The 16,903-nt window shown below is 41.5% G+C and overlaps 1 protein-coding gene across 1 annotated transcript in view; it reads left to right on the top strand.

The window, feature by feature from the left end:
- LOC141140930 (S1 RNA-binding domain-containing protein 1-like) overlaps positions 1 to 16,903 on the top strand; it is a 296,826-nt gene that overhangs the window by 57,728 nt on the left and 222,195 nt on the right. Inside the window, exon 11 of the mRNA XM_073628483.1 lies at positions 16,296 to 16,399. Coding sequence (XP_073484584.1) covers positions 16,296 to 16,399 — 104 coding nt within the window. The remainder of the gene's footprint in view (positions 1 to 16,295; positions 16,400 to 16,903) is intronic.

The following is a 16,903-nucleotide window of genomic DNA, read 5'->3' as shown; positions in this document are numbered from 1 at the left end:
CGATGAGAGGTCATTCTGTCATGCATTAAAAGGGGGGACTGAGTGTGAAGATGAGGAGAAAAGAGAGAGGAGGGGAAAGAGAGAAAAAAAAGGGGGGGGGGTGTTGTGAAGTGGGAAAGGGAATAGAGAAATTTGGAGGAGAGACAAAGCGAACAAAAGGACAAAAGCAGACACTGGAAAGCTAAAATTAAATGCAAAGTAGCAGAATCTAAACTTACCTCCAAACGAGCCTACCATCCCTGGTGGTCCCCTAACGATAATAACCAATAAGGGGAGCACCGGAGGAGGCAAAACCAATGTGGGGGAAGTAGTACGCACCCAGTGAGGGGGAGACGCACAAATTCCCACCGCAAACAACCATATATATCGCATTCTGTTCCCACCACCACCCTAGACTTGAAGGAGCAGACAATGGCGAGGTAGCCCACCAAGATCAAATTAACGGACCCAGTGGATATCATGGTGAGAAAGCTTTGAAACTATACTTGTGAAGCCCCACAAGCTAGCATAAGCAGCTGCCTTACAGCCGCAAGGCAACCACTCATAGCCATTCGTACATATATGCTAGGAACCATATCAACAAACAACATAGGACATCCCCATTACCTTCTTCAGCCGGAGAAAGATTTGTTCTATTTACATGTTTGTCTTTTCTTTCCACTGAGGTGATAAAAGCACTTAGTTACATGGGCGCAAATGGAGAAGGCGCTCAAGCTGTGAGTTATCATTTATATAGAAGGTATTAGCCCTTTTATAACGGCCTTTGTAATAACCAAGAAAACAAAAAAAAAATTTAAATAAAAAACCACCACAGAAAGAAAAAAACAAAACGTACAAATTATGCGGCCTATATAAGTACTTCCAACTGTAGGGGAAAAAGAAAATATAGATATGATTCAAAAACATAAAAGCAACATAAAGTAGTGAAAATGCTCAAATTCTTGCAAAGTCTAAAGAACCGTTAGGAGCTCAGATCAAGGAGCCAGAATGACTGCAGAGGTAGCGATCTTCACTAGACATTAGCACTCGATCACTAGGAGACCTGAAATAAGATAAAATGTGGAAGAGTAGGGGGCCAGCAAGCCCAAGCAGGACCTCCATAAGTAGAGCTTTCACTGTTCCCTTCCCCGGGGATCCGAGCTGGCATTTCTCTGGGTATTTCACCGTGATGATGTTGCTCTGGACCTCTGTGGCCTTGGAGGGGGCACCGGGGACATGTTCAAGGCAGTCCAATCCATGACAGGAATGGGGGGAATCTCCAACAGGGCAAACAGGTCTGGTAGCAGAGAGGGGATGCGAAGCGTCATGGAACGTCCCCTTTTCTGAACAGACGGATGAAATGGGCATCCCCAGTGGTAGGTGGCTTCAGCCTCACAGATTTTCTCCAGGAGTGGTTTCAGATTCCTGCAAAGTTGTAAGGTATGCTTGGAAAGATCAGGAAGAATTTTGACCGTTGCTCCATCAAAGTCTATTGGACCCCTGCTCCATACTCTACGTAGAAATTCTTCTTTAATGATATAGAATTGTACCCTACACAAGGTATCGCGTTGCCGACCATCCCCTAGGGTAACCGGACCTTGGATTCTGTGAACCCTATCGAGTTCCAATTCTGCATTTGGTTCCTTATCCAGGACAGGATTAAGAATCACGGTTATTGTTACCCGGAGGTCATGGGGAGATGTTGCCTCTGGAATGCCCCTTAATTTGAGGTTACTCCTCCTACTCCTGTTCTTCAAGTCGTCTTGATGAAGGCTTAGCAAATATAGGTGCTGACGATACTGGGAGAAGGTGGGTTGTCTTATTTTTTAATTCCGAAATGTGTATTTTTTTCCAGAAAAAGTGCACTTGTAAGACTGCTGCGCAAATGCGGTGTGACAGAAAGTATTGCAACGACTGCCATTTTATTCTCTAGGGCAGTGATGGCGAACCTTGGCACCCCAGGTGATTTGGAACTACATTTCCCATGAAGCTCAACTACACTGCAGCGTGCATGAGCATCATGGGAAATGTAATTCCAAAACATCCTAGTTGCCAAGGTTCGCCATCGCTGCTCTAGGGTGTTAGAACCCCCAAACGTTATATATTTTTTTTCCAAGTAATTTTCTAGCAAAAAAAATGATTTTAACTTAGAAAAAATAGGCCCGGTCCTTAAGTGGTTAAGTACAGTGCCTTGAAAAAGTGTACATACCCCTTGACATTTTCCACATTTCGTCATGTAACTAAAAACGTAAATGTATTTTATTGAGATTTTATGTGATAGTCCAACACAAAGTGTCACATAATTGTGAAGTTTAAGGAAAATAATAAATGGTTTTCAACATTTTTACAAATATGTGAAAAGGGTGGCGTGCATTTATTCAGCCCCCTTTATTCTGATACCCCTAACTAAAATCTAGTGGAACCAATTGCCTTCAGAAGTCACCTAATTAGTAAATAGAGTCTTCCTGTGTGTAATTTAAGCTCAGTATAAATAAATCTGTTCTGTGAAGCCCTCAGAGGTTTGTTAGAGAACCTTAGTGAACAAACCGCATCATGAAGGCCAAGAAACACACCAGACAGGTCAGGGATAATGTTGTAGAGAATTGTAAAGCAGCGTTAGGTAATAAAAAAATATCCCAAGCTTTGAACATCTCAGGGAGCACTGTTCAATCCATCATCCGAAAATGGAAAGAGTATGGCACAACTGCAAACCTACCAAGACATGGCCATCCACCTAAACTGACAGGCCGGCAAGGAGAGCATTAATCAGAGAAGCAGCCAAGAGGCCCATGGTAACTCTGGAGGAGCTGCAGAGATCCACAGCTCAGGTGGGAGAATCTGTCCACAGGACAACTATTAGGCTGGGTTCACACTGGTGCGACACGACAGCCGTCCTACTTTGGATCCGACTTTGCCCTGCGACATGAAGCCGGCATGTGTCCGACTTTCAATGAACGGGGATCCGACTTGGATCCCCGCCAATGCCGGCACCGTGTTTGGTATGAATCTTTAGGGGGGAACTCCGCGCCAAATTTTAAATAAAAAACCGGCATGGGTTCCCCCTCCAGAGGCATACCAGGCCCTTGGGTCTGGTATGGACCTTGAGGGGAACCCCCTACGCCGAAAAAAACGGCGTGGGGGGTCGCCCCCAATCCATACCAGACCCTTATCCGAGCACGCAGCCCGGCCGGACAGGAATGGGGGTGGGGACGAGCGAGCGCCCCCCCCCCTCCTGAACCGTACCAGGCCGCATGCCCTCAACATGGGGGGTGGTGCCTTGGGGGAGGGGGGCGCGCTGCGGCCCCCCCACCCCAAAGCACCTTGTCCCCATGTCGATGAGGACAAGGGCCTCTTCCCGACAACCCTGGCCGTTGGTTGTCGGGGTCTGCGGGCGGGGGGCTTATCGGAATCCGGGAGCCCCCTTTAATAAGGGAGCCCCCAGATCCCGGCCCCCCACCCTATGTGAATGAGTATGGGGTACAGCGTACCCCTACCCATTCACCTAGGAAAAAAGTGTCAATTTAAAAAAAAACACTACACAGGTTTTTAAAGCATTTTATTAGACAGCTCCGGGGGTCTTCTTCCGACTTCGGGGGTCTCTCCGGTTCTTCTCCACGCTCTCCGGATCTTCTGCCGGGCTCCTCCGCTCTCTTCTGCTCTTTTGCCGCTCTTTTGCTAAAGCGGAGGAGCCCGGTCTTCAATCTTCTGCCTTCTGCCTTCTGCCTTCTGCCCTCTTCTCCTGATGTTGACACGACGCTCTCTGGGGCTAGAATGCCCTAAAACGTCACAGTCCCAGCATGCCCAGGGACTGTGACGGCATAAGGGGGCGGGGTCACCGCCTATATAAGTCAGAGCAGAGCGCACAGAGAGCATTCTAGCCCCAGAGAGCGTCGTGTCAACATCAGGAGAAGAGGGCAGAAGGCAGAAGGCAGAAGGCAGAAGATTGAAGACCGGGCTCCTCCGCTTTAGCAAAAGAGCGGCAAAAGAGCAGAAGAGAGCGGAGGAGCCCGGCAGAAGATCCGGAGAGCGTGGAGAAGAACCGGAGAGACCCCCGAAGTCGGAAGAAGACCCCCGGAGCTGTCTAATAAAATGCTTTAAAAATCTGTGTAGTGTTTTTTTTTTAAATTGACACTTTTTTCCTAGGTGAATGGGTAGGGGTACGCTGTACCCCATACTCATTCACATAGGGTGGGGGGCCGGGATCTGGGGGCTCCCTTATTAAAGGGGGCTCCCGGATTCCGATAAGCCCCCCGCCCGCAGACCCCGACAACCAACGGCCAGGGTTGTCGGGAAGAGGCCCTTGTCCTCATCAACATGGGGACAAGGTGCTTTGGGGTGGGGGGCCGCAGCGCGCCCCCTCCCCCAAAGCACCAACCCCCCATGTTGAGGGCATGCGGCCTGGTACGGCTCAGGAGGGGGGGGGGGCGCTCGCTCGTCCCCACCCCCATTCCTGTCCGGCCGGGCTGCGTGCTCGGATAAGGGTCTGGTATGGATTGGGGGGGACCCCCACGCCGTTTTTATCGGCGTAGGGGGTTCCCCTCAAGGTCCATACCAGACCCAAGGGCCTGGTATGCTCTTGGAGGGGGAACCCATGCCGGTTTTTTATTTAAAATTTGGCGCGGAGTTCCCCCTCAAGAACATCTGAGCACAAGTCGCGTGCCAAAGTCGGATCATGCAAGACGGCAATCCGACTTTGATCCGACTTCAATGATAGTCAATAGACTGAAGTAGGATCAAAGTCGGACCAAAGTAGTACAGGGAGCATTTCTAAAGTCGGAACGACTTGTGTCGGACCAGTTAGGACGGCTCCCATAGGGAAACATTAAATTTCACACATCATGCGACATGAGCTCCCAATGTCGGAGCGTTTGTCGGACCAGTGTGAACCCAGCCTGAGTTGTGCTCTCCACAAATCTGGACTTTATTGAAGAGTGGCAAGAAGAAATTTAGAAGCATTGCAGTTAGTCTGTACTTACCTATGATGCCTTGGTTTTAACTTTTCAATAAAGGTGAATATTTGGAGTGCGGCTATCCAGACATTCATTTTTTCCAGTGGCAAGAAGAAAGCCAATTGTTGAAAGAAAGGCATAAGAAGTGGGGGACACAGCAAACATGTGGACGAAGGTGCTCTGGTCAGATGAGACCAAGATTGAAGTTTTTGGCATAAAAGCAAAACGCTATGTGTGGCGGAAAACTAACACTGCACATCACCCTGAACACACCATCCCCACCGTGAAACATGGTGGTGACAGTATCATGTTTTGGTAATGCTTTTCTTCATCAGGGACAGGGAAGCTGGTCAGAGTTGATGGGAAGATGGATGGAGCCAAATACAGGGCAATCTTAGAAGAAAACCTGTTAGTCTGCAAAAGACTTGAGACTGGGATGAAGGTTCACCTTCCAGCAGGACAACGACCCTAAACATACAGCCAGAGCTACAATGGAATGGTTTAGATCAAAGCAAATTCATGTGTTAGAATTAAATCCAATTGAGAATCTGTGGCAAGACTTTAAAATTGCTGGTCAGACGTCCTCCATCCAATCTGACAGAGCTTGCAAAGAAGAATGGTCAAAAATGTCACTCTCTAGATGCGCAAAGCTGGTAGAGACATCCCCAAAAGGACTTGCAGCTGTAATTGTAGTGAAAGGCGGTTCTACAAAGTTTTGACTATACAAATGCCCTCCACACTTTTCACATATTTATTTGTAAGAAATGTTGAGGTTTTTTTTTCTTGGGAGGGTGCATGTAATCAGCACAGGGCCAAACTGTCCAGACAGAGGGTCAGGGATCCTGCAGCCTCATTGGACAATCAGAGTAGAATAAAAACTCCTCCTACTAGTTTTAACCAGACACTGATAGAAGTCACAAGACTGCTCGAGCTGCTGATGAGAAAAGGTATTTAGCAGTTTATATTTACTAAAATAATTGCATTTCCATGTTCTGTGTACTGTGGGAGACCAGATATAGAGAATTCCGGGTCCTGGGTTTAGTAACACTTTAATAATAATATATTGTCAAAAAAAAAATTAAATGACCTTGCTGGAGCTTATTGAACTAAAGACCTGATCTATTCACAATTAATCAATAATCATAGGTCTTTGATTACTTGAACAGTATCAGGTGAGGGCTAAAAAGATTTTCTTTAATAAACTTGTAAAAAAAAAAACAAATCTTTTTTATTTTTTTTTGTAGCCGTCAGACTTATTATATAAGGATGCCAGTGTGAAAAAAGTGTATCCTCTGCCGGATGACATTTGATTTGGCAGCCTTTGTAGCACATGCTATAGAATTTCACATGAGATTTTCATTCCTAACTTTCTTGTTCAGTGATATGTCAGGCTTAGTATGTCAGCGGCACTGTAAAGTTGAGGAATATAACTTGTTACTGTGTCCCGGGGAGGTTTAAAATGTTGCATTTAACATATGTGACATGTCTGAGTGAGCCAGTGATGGAATTAAAGCTCGTGATTGACGCAGCTTGGCTGGTAGTGACAGCGCTCTGGGCTTATGTGCACAGTTGCTGGTCCACCGGCAGGGGCAGCGGGTGCTGAATGTGGATTTTATTTTGCAATTTTTTTTTTTTTCTCTGTGCGACCAGAATCGCTTTTTTAAAAATGTGTCCTCGGTTTGGTAATTCTTTGAATCCAAGATGTAAAGTGAGAAACGCAAAATAGAGTACATTGTAGGTGATAAAACTACAGTGAAAATCCATTTTTTGATATGTATTCAAAGGTAGTGCTGTAATTAAAAAAAACTAAATAAAAGTATTATGACATTTGTAATATAGCCTGTGTAATATCAATACCAATATTAAGTAGATTAAAGAAAAGTACATTTCTCTTCCTTTACCGAATTCTTATTTGTATTTTCTAAATGAAGCTAAAGCCATCATCGATATGGTTCTATTGATTATTTATATATATATATATATATATATATATATATATATACTGGCTTTAGCTTCATTTAGAAAATAAAAATTAGAATTTTTTTTCTTTTGCTCTTAAAATGAAAGCGCATTTATATAAATGTAGTTTATTATTAAATTTGATTTTCAAAATTTGTTGACCTGGAAATGATCATTTTACTGTTTATTCTGAGTTACTACGTATGATGCTCAATTTTTTTTTTTGTCCACTTCACTAAAGGTATTACCATATACAATAGATAGATTTGCCCAACTTATGTAATATACAGCATGCTGGGTAATGTATTGATTTTCTTTTTTTTTTGTTTTTAGGTATTTTGACTGTAAATGTCAATCCTTCTATGTTTTGTTTTTTTTCCTCAGTCATTTTATGACCTGGGGTCATTAATGTTTAGATGCCCCAGTCAAGCTTGGAAGCATCAGTATGCGTTGTTTAACCTAAAACAACTGTGTCTTTAGTGATATATATATATATATATATATATATATATATATCGATCTATCGATCTATATTTTAATTTTTATTATTATCCCTTTCATGACTAAGCCTATTTTTGACATTTGGTGTTTACAAGTTAAAATCCGTATTTCTTGCTAGAAAATTACTTGGAGCCCCCAAACATTTTATATATATATATATATATATATATATATATATATATATATATATATATATATAAAATGTTTGGGGGCTCCAAGTAATTTTCTAGCAAGAAATACGGATTTTAACTTGTAAACACCAAATGTCAAAAATAGGCTTAGTCATGAAAGGGATAATAATAAAAATTAAAATTATATATATATATTCTTTAGCAGAGAATCTAGAGAATAAAATGGCGATTGTTGCAATATTTTATGTCACACGGTATTTGTGCAGCAGTGTTTTAAACGCAACTTTTTGGGAAAAGGGACAATTTCATGAATTTTAAAAAAAGATACATTAAAGTTAGCCCAATTTTTTTTTTTTGTAATGTGAAAGATGATGTTTCGCCGAGTAAATAGATACCAGACATGTCAAACTTTATAATTGCACGCACTCGTGGAATGGTGACAAACTACGGTACCTAGAAATCTCCATAGGCAACGCTTTAAAATTTTTTTACGGTTACCAGGTTAGAGTTACAGAGGAGGTCTAGTGCTAGAATTATTGCTCTCGCTCTGACTATCTCAGCGATACCTCACATGTGTGGTTTGAACACGTTTACATATGCTGGTGCGACTTCGTATGTGTTTTCTTTGCTGCGCGAGCTCGTGGGGACGGGGCGCTTTTAAAAAAAAAAAAATTTTCTTATTTATTTTATTTATTTTTATATTAATAAAAAAAAATGTGATCACTTTTATTGCTGTTACAAGGAATGTAAAGATCCCTTGTGACAGTAATATCTGGTGACAGGTACTCTTTATGGAGAGATCAGGGGTTTAAAAGACCCCCGATCCCTCCTTTGAACTTCAAAGTATTCAGATCGCCGTTTTTGGCGATTCTGAATACTGTATATTTTTTTTAAACCGGCGTCAGTGGCAGCCGAGTAATGAGGAATGACGTCATGACGTCGCTTCCGTGTTTACAATCAGGAGACTGTAATGAAGCCTTTGTGCCAGTCTGTCCTTAGCCGCCGGAAGTGGCGGATTGTCGATCGGGTCTCCCGTGGGACCGCCCCCTCCCGCTCCTCCGGTATAACAGCCAAGCGGCTTTTAGCCATATCGGTTGTTATCCCTGGAAAGCCGATCACCGGCTTTAAAAAATGGTACTGGAATGATGCCTGCAGCTGCGGGCATCATCCTGGTATAACCAACGAAAGCCGAGGCCGCACATCTGCGTACGCTCGACGGGAAGGGGTTAATATATATGTATTTTGCAGTCTGTCACTTAAATGGTCACAGCCTGCAGACTGCTTCTGTGCATCTTTCTGTGCAAAGCATGATGACAATTAAGACCCCTTTCACACTACCACGACTTGAAAGTTGCGCAAATTTGTGCCCACGATTACAGGGAATGCCTGTGGACCTCAACTCACATCAAAGTCGGACCAAAGTAGTACAGGGACTTCTTTGAAGTCGATGTGACTTGACGTGGCACAGATATGAATGGGAATCATGGGGTACGACTTGTCATGTGACTCTGATGTCCAAAGTCGCAGGAAAAGTCGCACAAGTGTGAAAGGGGCCTCAGCTGCCTTGCATTAACTTGTTTGTAAACAAAGCTATGTGATCAATATTTTGGCTCTAAATATGATCACGATTAGCGGGAACCATGCCTGAATGGTTCCTAATCACTGTATCTGATAGGACAGCTTTCACAGAGTTAGCAGCAGTGTTAATTTCGTTGACTAAAACCGACTAAAACATTTTAGTCAACTAACTTAATACCATTTTAGTCGACTAAAATATGACAAATACGACTAAAACTAAAATGGCATTTTAGTCAAAAGACTAAATTGGGACTAAACCTAAAATGCCATTTTAGTCAAAACACTAAGACTAAAACTAAATTGAAATTTGTCGTCAAAATTAACACTGGTCTGTAGTGCATGTTCATTCCTCAATACCATAAATATTAACATTGCATTTTTCACTCCAGCAGTATATAATGAGTTTTGAAATTGTAGAGAAATTATTAAATAATGCTTTACAATTTAACTACACCCATTAGGTTTTAGATGACTAAAATGATTTTAGTCGACTAAAATGTACTGGAGATTTAGTCGACTAAATACGACTAAAACTAAAACAATTGCGGAAGACTAAAATGGGACTAAAACTAAAATGCCATTTTAGTCCTAAGACTAAAACTTAATTGAGATTAAACCCCCTCCTGACCTTCTGGGCTGCATGCTCGGATAGGGGCCTGGTATGAATTTTGGGGGGGGGGGCGACCTATGCTGTTTTCTTTTTTTGGCATGGGATTTCCCTTCAAAATCCATACCAGGGCCTAGCATGGTCTGGGGAGGGACCCCACGCTGTTTTTTAAAAAAGAATTATTTTGGCATGGGGTTCCCTTTCAAGATCCACACCAGACTCAAAGCGACTGGTACGGATCTGGGGTGGGGGGAGGACTCCACGCCAGTTTTTTTTTTTTTTTTTTCTTTTTAATTTTTCCATGAGCTCCCCCTACAAGGTCCTCAGAGCACAAGTGGCATTCCACAAGTCGGGTCATTATGATCCGACTTGGATGTGTCTTCTATTCAAATCAATGAGCTGGAAGCCGGATCAGTTAAAGCGGAGTTCTGTCCACCCCTTTAAAAATTAAAAGTCAGCATCTGCACAAACAGTAGCCGCTGACTTTTCACATTAGTTCACTTACCTGTCCTGGAGTCCAGCGATGTCGGCACCGCAGCCAATGTTTACATCAGCTGGTTGGGTGCTGCTGCCGCCATTGCTGGTAAGGGAACCCGGCAGTGTAGCCTTTCGGCTTCATGGCTGGGTCCCTACTGCGCATACGCAATGCACGCCGCGCTCTCTCACTGGCCCAGCAGAAGGGGAGAGAGGAAGAGGGGGGCCGAGCTGCTGGCGTACTTCGCCGCGGCCCGGTCTCCCGGAAGTGGGGACCTGTAAAAAAAATAATAAAATAAACACTTTTGGGTGGAACTCCACTTTATGACGGCTCTCATAGGGAACCTTTGAATTGAATAGAGGCAGAGAAATGCTGCTAAAAGCTAATGCGGCTAAACGCGCATTAACACCCATGCAAAAAGCTTCTTAACCACTTCAACACCCGCCCAATGTCAAATGACATCCGCAGATGGGATCTCCCATCCTGGGCGGGTGTCACATGACGGCCTGGGCTTCCCGGCCGTCCAGGGGGCGCGCGCGAGCGCCCGCCGCGTTGCTCGGGACCCAGTGCGTGTGCCCAGCCGCCGCGATGTCCACCTGGCCTCTGCGATTGCCCGTTAACCGAGCAGGACCATGGATCTGTGTGTGTAAACACACAGATCCATGTCCTGTCAGGGGAGAGGAGACAGATCTGTGTTCCCAGTACAGAGGAACACCGATTGGTCTCCTCCCCTTGTGAGTCCCCTCCCCCTACAGTTAGAATCACTCCCCTAGGAAACACATTTAGCCCCTCGTCTCCCCCTAGTGGTTAACCCCTTCCTTGCCTGTCACATTTACACAGAAATCAGCGCAATTTTATAGCACTGATCGCTGTATAAATGTGAATGGTCCCAAAAATGTGTCAGAAGTGTCGGCCATAATGTCGCAGTCACGAAAAAAATTGCAGATCACCGCCATTACTAGTAAAAAAAATAAATAAATTTTTTTAAAAAATGCCATAAATCTATCCCGTATTTTGTAGACGCTATAACTTTCGCGCAAACCAATCAATATACGCTTATTGAGATTTTTTTTTTACCAAGAATATGTAGAAGAATACGTATCGGCCTAAACTGAGGAAAAAATTTGTTTTTTAAAAAAAAATTGGGATATTTATTTTAGCAAAAAGTAAAAAATATTGTTTTCTTTTTCAAAATTGTCGCTCTTCTTTTGTTTATAGCACAAAAAATAAAAACCGCAGAGGTGATCAAATACCACCAAAAGAAAGCTCTATTTGTGGGAAAAAAAGGACGTCAATTTTGTTTGGGTACAACATCACATGACCGCGCAATTGTCGTTTAAAGTGCGACAGCGGTGAAAACTAAAAATTGGTCTGGGAAGGAAGGGGGTGAAAATGCCCGGTATTGAAGTGGTTAAAGCGCGTTTTCCTGACCTTAGTGTGTAGGGCTCACTGCTCCGTCCACTCATCGTGGTGTAATGAAAGGCATATGAGGAGGGTGCAGCCCCCCCCCCCCCCCCAAATAAAAAAAAAAAAGAGCTGCAGCCCTCTCTTGACTTGGCCCTGTTTTATGTGTTATTAACATTGTCGGACATAAAATAAATAATAGTAGTTTTTTAACACTTATAATAGGTATATAATTACAATTATGTGTTATTCTGATTATTACTGTTATTTTTTTATTGTTAATGTTATTGCTGTAACTGTTTGTATTTTATTAATCATTTGATTAATTAGATAAGTAATTATCACTGTGTTGCTGTATATACCTGCCGGTACAGAAGCAGCACAGGCTCTTGCGGATTGTCATAGAAAGCACTTGTATGGATGATGACTTGAGTCATGACTTTAGTTTATCTTTTGGGTATTTATGTGTCATCTGTCTGTGCCAATTTTTTTTTGTCACACAAATAGAACTTTCTTTTGGTGGTATTTGATCATCACTGAGTTTTTATTTTATTTTTTATTATATAAACGACAAAAAAACCCAGTAGCTTTCTGCTATAAAACATATTCAATAAAAACATTTTTTTTTTTTTTTTTAATTTGATAATTTTTATTCATGGTTAAACACAGTACATCACATTACTCAGTATACAAATTTCCAAACAGTAATAAAACCTCCTAATACCCGATGTGGTGTATAAGTTCACACTATAAAAAGTACATTTCTACTCCCCCCCCCCCCCCCATTGCACCATTATATATATACCTTGTACCAAACTCTTTTCCTTATATATAACAACAGGAAAAAATATTACTACTACACCTATCTTAAGAACAACATCCTCCCTATCTTCTTCTTACTCTGTTTACTCCGTAGGGTGGGCCACCTTCATCAGCCAGGAATTCCAGATTTTTTAAAATTCTCTTAAGTTTCCTGCCCTTACAAACACTGTCCTTTCTTTCCCTATTGTTTCCGACACTTCTCTACGCCAGTCAACTACCGAAGGGGATTTCTCAGCTTGCCATCTCTTGGTTATTCCCTTTCTTGCCTGATATAGGCATCTCCGCACTGCTTTTATTTTATCTCTCCCATTACCCAAATTCCCCCCCACCCCTAGAATACTTAACTTTGGATCTAGTTTAAGACTCAAATTAAAAAACCTATTTATATCCTCAATCACTTCCGTTCAATAGCGGGAGAATAAAAACATTTAAAAAATCAAATTTCTTCATAAATTTCGGTCAGATTGTATTCAGCTACATGTCTTTGGTTAAAAAAAAAAAAAAAAGAAAAACATCCCAATAAGTGCATATTAGTTGGTTTGCGTGAAAGTCATAGCGTCTGCAGACGATGGTATATAATCTGGCCAGTAGAATGGATTTATGCTCAGTGCCATACTGGCAGCAAAAATCCAGGATTTATGGGGCATACGTTCATATGCCCATGTACATGAGGCCTACATTTCAGGAATGGATGGGCAGGAATGCAAATCCTTTAGTAGAAAAGGCTTCTCATATTTTACTGGTGTATTTAGGTGTTTGTCTGGAGTTCAGCTAAAAAAAAAAAAATAAAATTGCGTTTTCTTTTTTTTTTTAATTAAATAAAACATAATCTCTTTTAATTTATTTGATTAGACCTATGGTGTTAGAACACATTGCAAGTGAACAAAATACCTCTATTTCTCTGCTATAAAGGTGTCATATTTATTTTATTTTATTTATTTATAAATGTATGCATCCATTGTTAAGCTTTCTGTAAGTTTTCTGAATCAATGTTTTCAAATAAGGAGCAGCTATAAACCTCCAAATTTAAAGGTTACTGTAGAATTATTTACCTGTTAAAAAATTCTTATGTCATCTTTACATAAAATACCTCACTGTCAGGTCTGGTTATGAACCTTTCATAAATTAAATATTTTTTATTTACATTTTAGTACGCTTAGAGTTTTTTCTTTTATATCTAATTTAGAAATGTAAACCTTAATTGGGCTGTTTTTGCTGAGTCCTTTTTTAGATGGTGAGAGAAATTTGATTACCTCACATTGAGTTGTTAATGTTTTCAGACTGCATTCATGACAGCTGCCAAAAAATCGCATTTGTAGAGATTTGTTTTCAAAAGGAAATGTCAGAAAAGATTTTACTTCTAATTGACTGTACATGTTCTCTTATAAAGCCATCATTGTATGAGGCCAATTAACGCTTTCTTTGCTCACTTGAAAAAAAAAAGAAAAAATAATTTCAGATCTGAACCCTGACGTTTTTGTTTTTTTTTGCCCTATACCTATTTAAATAATGCACGTACCTTTATCTATTGCTAAAAATGTGGAATAACATTTGTCATGTTCTATGAGAACTCTTTGGAATGGGAGTCATTCACCTTATATAGCTAGGACAGCGTTCAGAGTAGCTTCCTTTATTAGGTCCAAGCTACATAGCTTGATTAATATTAAACAGAATTTTTATATTGCATACAGTTGCTTGAACATTATTATTGTGAGACGATTATTAAAGTAAGATGATGAAATTGAACTTTTTCTTTCATGTTGAAGCCCATTGTATCGTGTTGGACCCACACCTATACAGACTTATGCCAAAAAATATATGTATGTGTGTATATATATATCTATATATCTATATAGATAGATCTATATATATATATATATATCTAGATATATTTATATATATATCTAGATATATTTATATATATCTATCTATCTATAGATATATAGATAGATAGATATAGATATAGATATAGATATAGATATAGATATATATATATATATATATATATATATATATATATATATATATATATCTATCTATATTTACGTACACATTTTTTTAAAGATAAACTGTAGAGCCTAATTATACATGTTTTCACTCAAGGTGCACATAACCTTTATCAAGAATTGGCATATTTTCTAATCCAATTCAATTGGAAAAATGTAAAAAAGCTATTTGTATTTTGTGTTAAAACAATTATAAATAGACCCCTTTAGTTACCTTAAGAATATATGCATGCAATTGATAATTCAGTATAATATTTATATGCATTGTCTTGGTTCCTTATTGGGGGGGGGGGGGGTATGACTTCTTGTGAGATAAGACAGGGGGACGTGGCTCCTTATGATGTAGGACAGGGGGACGTGGCTCCTTATGATGTAGGACAGGGGGACGTGGCTCCTTATGAGGTAGGACGGGGGGGACGTGGCTCCTTATGAGGTAGGACGGGGGGGCGTGGCTCCTTATGGGGTAGGACAGGAGGACGCGGGTCCTTATGAGGTAGGACGGGGGGGGGCGTGGCTCCTTATGGGGTAGGACAGGAGGACGTGGGTCCTTATGGGTAGGACAGGAGGACGTGGGTCCTTTATGGGTAGGACAGGGGGACGTGGCTCCTTATGGGGTAGGACAGGGGGACGTGGCTCCTTATGGGGTAGGACAGGGGGACGTGGCTCCTTATGGGGTAGGACAGGGGCACATGGCTCCTTATGAGGTAGTATGGGGCACATGGCTTCTTATAGAGAATCATGTCCCCCTGTCCTACTTCATAAAGAGCCATGTCCCCCTATCTTGCCTCTTAAGAATACATGTCTCCATGTCCTACCCCATAAGGAGCCATGTCCCCCTGTCCTACTTCAGAAGAAGCCAGTTCCCCTAGCCCTACTCCATAGGTAGCCATGCCCCCCTGCTCTTCCTCATATAAGAAATTATGTCCCCCTGTCCTACCTCACGAGGAAAAACAGGAGCACATGACTGCTAATGAAGTAGGCCAGGGGGATGTGACTACTTATGAAGTAGGCCTAGGGGTCGTGGCTCCTTATGAAGCAGGCAAGGGGGACATAACTCATTTTAAAGAAGAACAGAGGGTTGTGGCTCCTTATGAGTGACATTTGGTTACTATGACATGATTACTGCTTCCAGCCCAGGTATAAGTGCAGGCAATGTATGAACACTGGCTCTGTTTGGGTTTCTCCATAAATGCACCATGAAATGACTGGACTGGCTCTACCCTGAGGAAAATTTTTCTCTCCTGATGAGTGGCAGAGCAGACCATGTCCTCCCGAGAGCTGCATCACTTCCATAAGTGCTTCGGGAGTCTCTGCCCCACCCCTTCCTCTCTAAACCCTCAATGTGTGGTTGCATGCAGGTTGTAGGACACTCCACCATCTCCATTGTGGCCCTGTCCCCTCGTCTCCCCTCCCCTTTTGTGTTAGTGTGTAGGGCTCACTGCTCCGTCCACTAATCGTGGTGTAATGAAAGGCATATGCACCCCCTCAAATCAAAAGAAAAAAAACAGCCTCAAGAGTTGCAGCCCCCCCCCTGACCTGGCCCTGTTTTATGTGTTATTACCATTGTCAGACATAAAATATATAATAGTCATTTTTTAACACTTATAATAGGTATATAATTACAATTATGCGTTATTCTGATTATTACTGTTATTGTTTTTGTATTATTGTTAATGTTATTGCTGTAACTGTTTGTATTTTATTAATCATTTGATGAATTAGATAAGTAATTATCACTGTGTTGTTGTATATTCCTGCCGGTAGAAAAGCAGCACAGGCTCTTGCGGATTGTGGTAGAAAGCACTTGTATGGATGTTGACTTGATAAGTTTATCTTTTGGGTATTTGTGTGTCATCTGTCTGTGCCATTTATGTTTCTGCTCAGATTCTGGCCATTAACCGTGGGGAAAATCTAAAAATCCTGACAGTAAAGGTCACCATTCCTGACAGGGTGAAGGCTTTGTTCTGTAGATGGTGTGCCAATGAAAGGTCTGTATACATTCTTACTGAATCCTTTTTTTTTTTTTTTTTTTTTATTCTGCTGCTGAAATGCCTCATCAATGTCCCCGTGCATTATAGAGACACGGTGTTAAAACAACTTAAGCCCTATTAAGTTTTTTTTTCCCCTTTATTCCCTGACAGGAGACAGGTCTCTGCAGCTCGAAGCTGTTTTAGTATTTCAGAGTTTTTACTGCAGCAGAAACCATCAAATTTAGATTTGGTGTATTACTCCAAAGGGCCAAAAAAAAAAACATGGGTTTTCGCTTTCTGGAATATTTAAAGGTTAAGTTCACCTTTAAAAAAAAAAAAAAAAATTCACGTTTTTTTGCAGGTAAAAAAAATGTGCATTCCAATTTTTTTTTCTAGGATCCTGTAGCATTGCACCCATGAAGCTGTTTTAGTATTTCCAAGTTTTTACTGCAGTATAAACTGACAAATCTAGATTTGATGTATTACTTCAAAAGGGACAAAAAAAAGGGTTTTAGTTTTCTG

Source organism: Aquarana catesbeiana, linkage group LG04, assembly GCF_042186555.1.
Source record: "Aquarana catesbeiana isolate 2022-GZ linkage group LG04, ASM4218655v1, whole genome shotgun sequence".
Classification (NCBI taxonomy): Eukaryota; Metazoa; Chordata; class Amphibia; order Anura; family Ranidae; genus Aquarana; species Aquarana catesbeiana.
The sequence above is the reverse complement of the archived record's forward strand: the minus strand, read 5'-3'. Positions and strand labels throughout refer to the sequence as shown.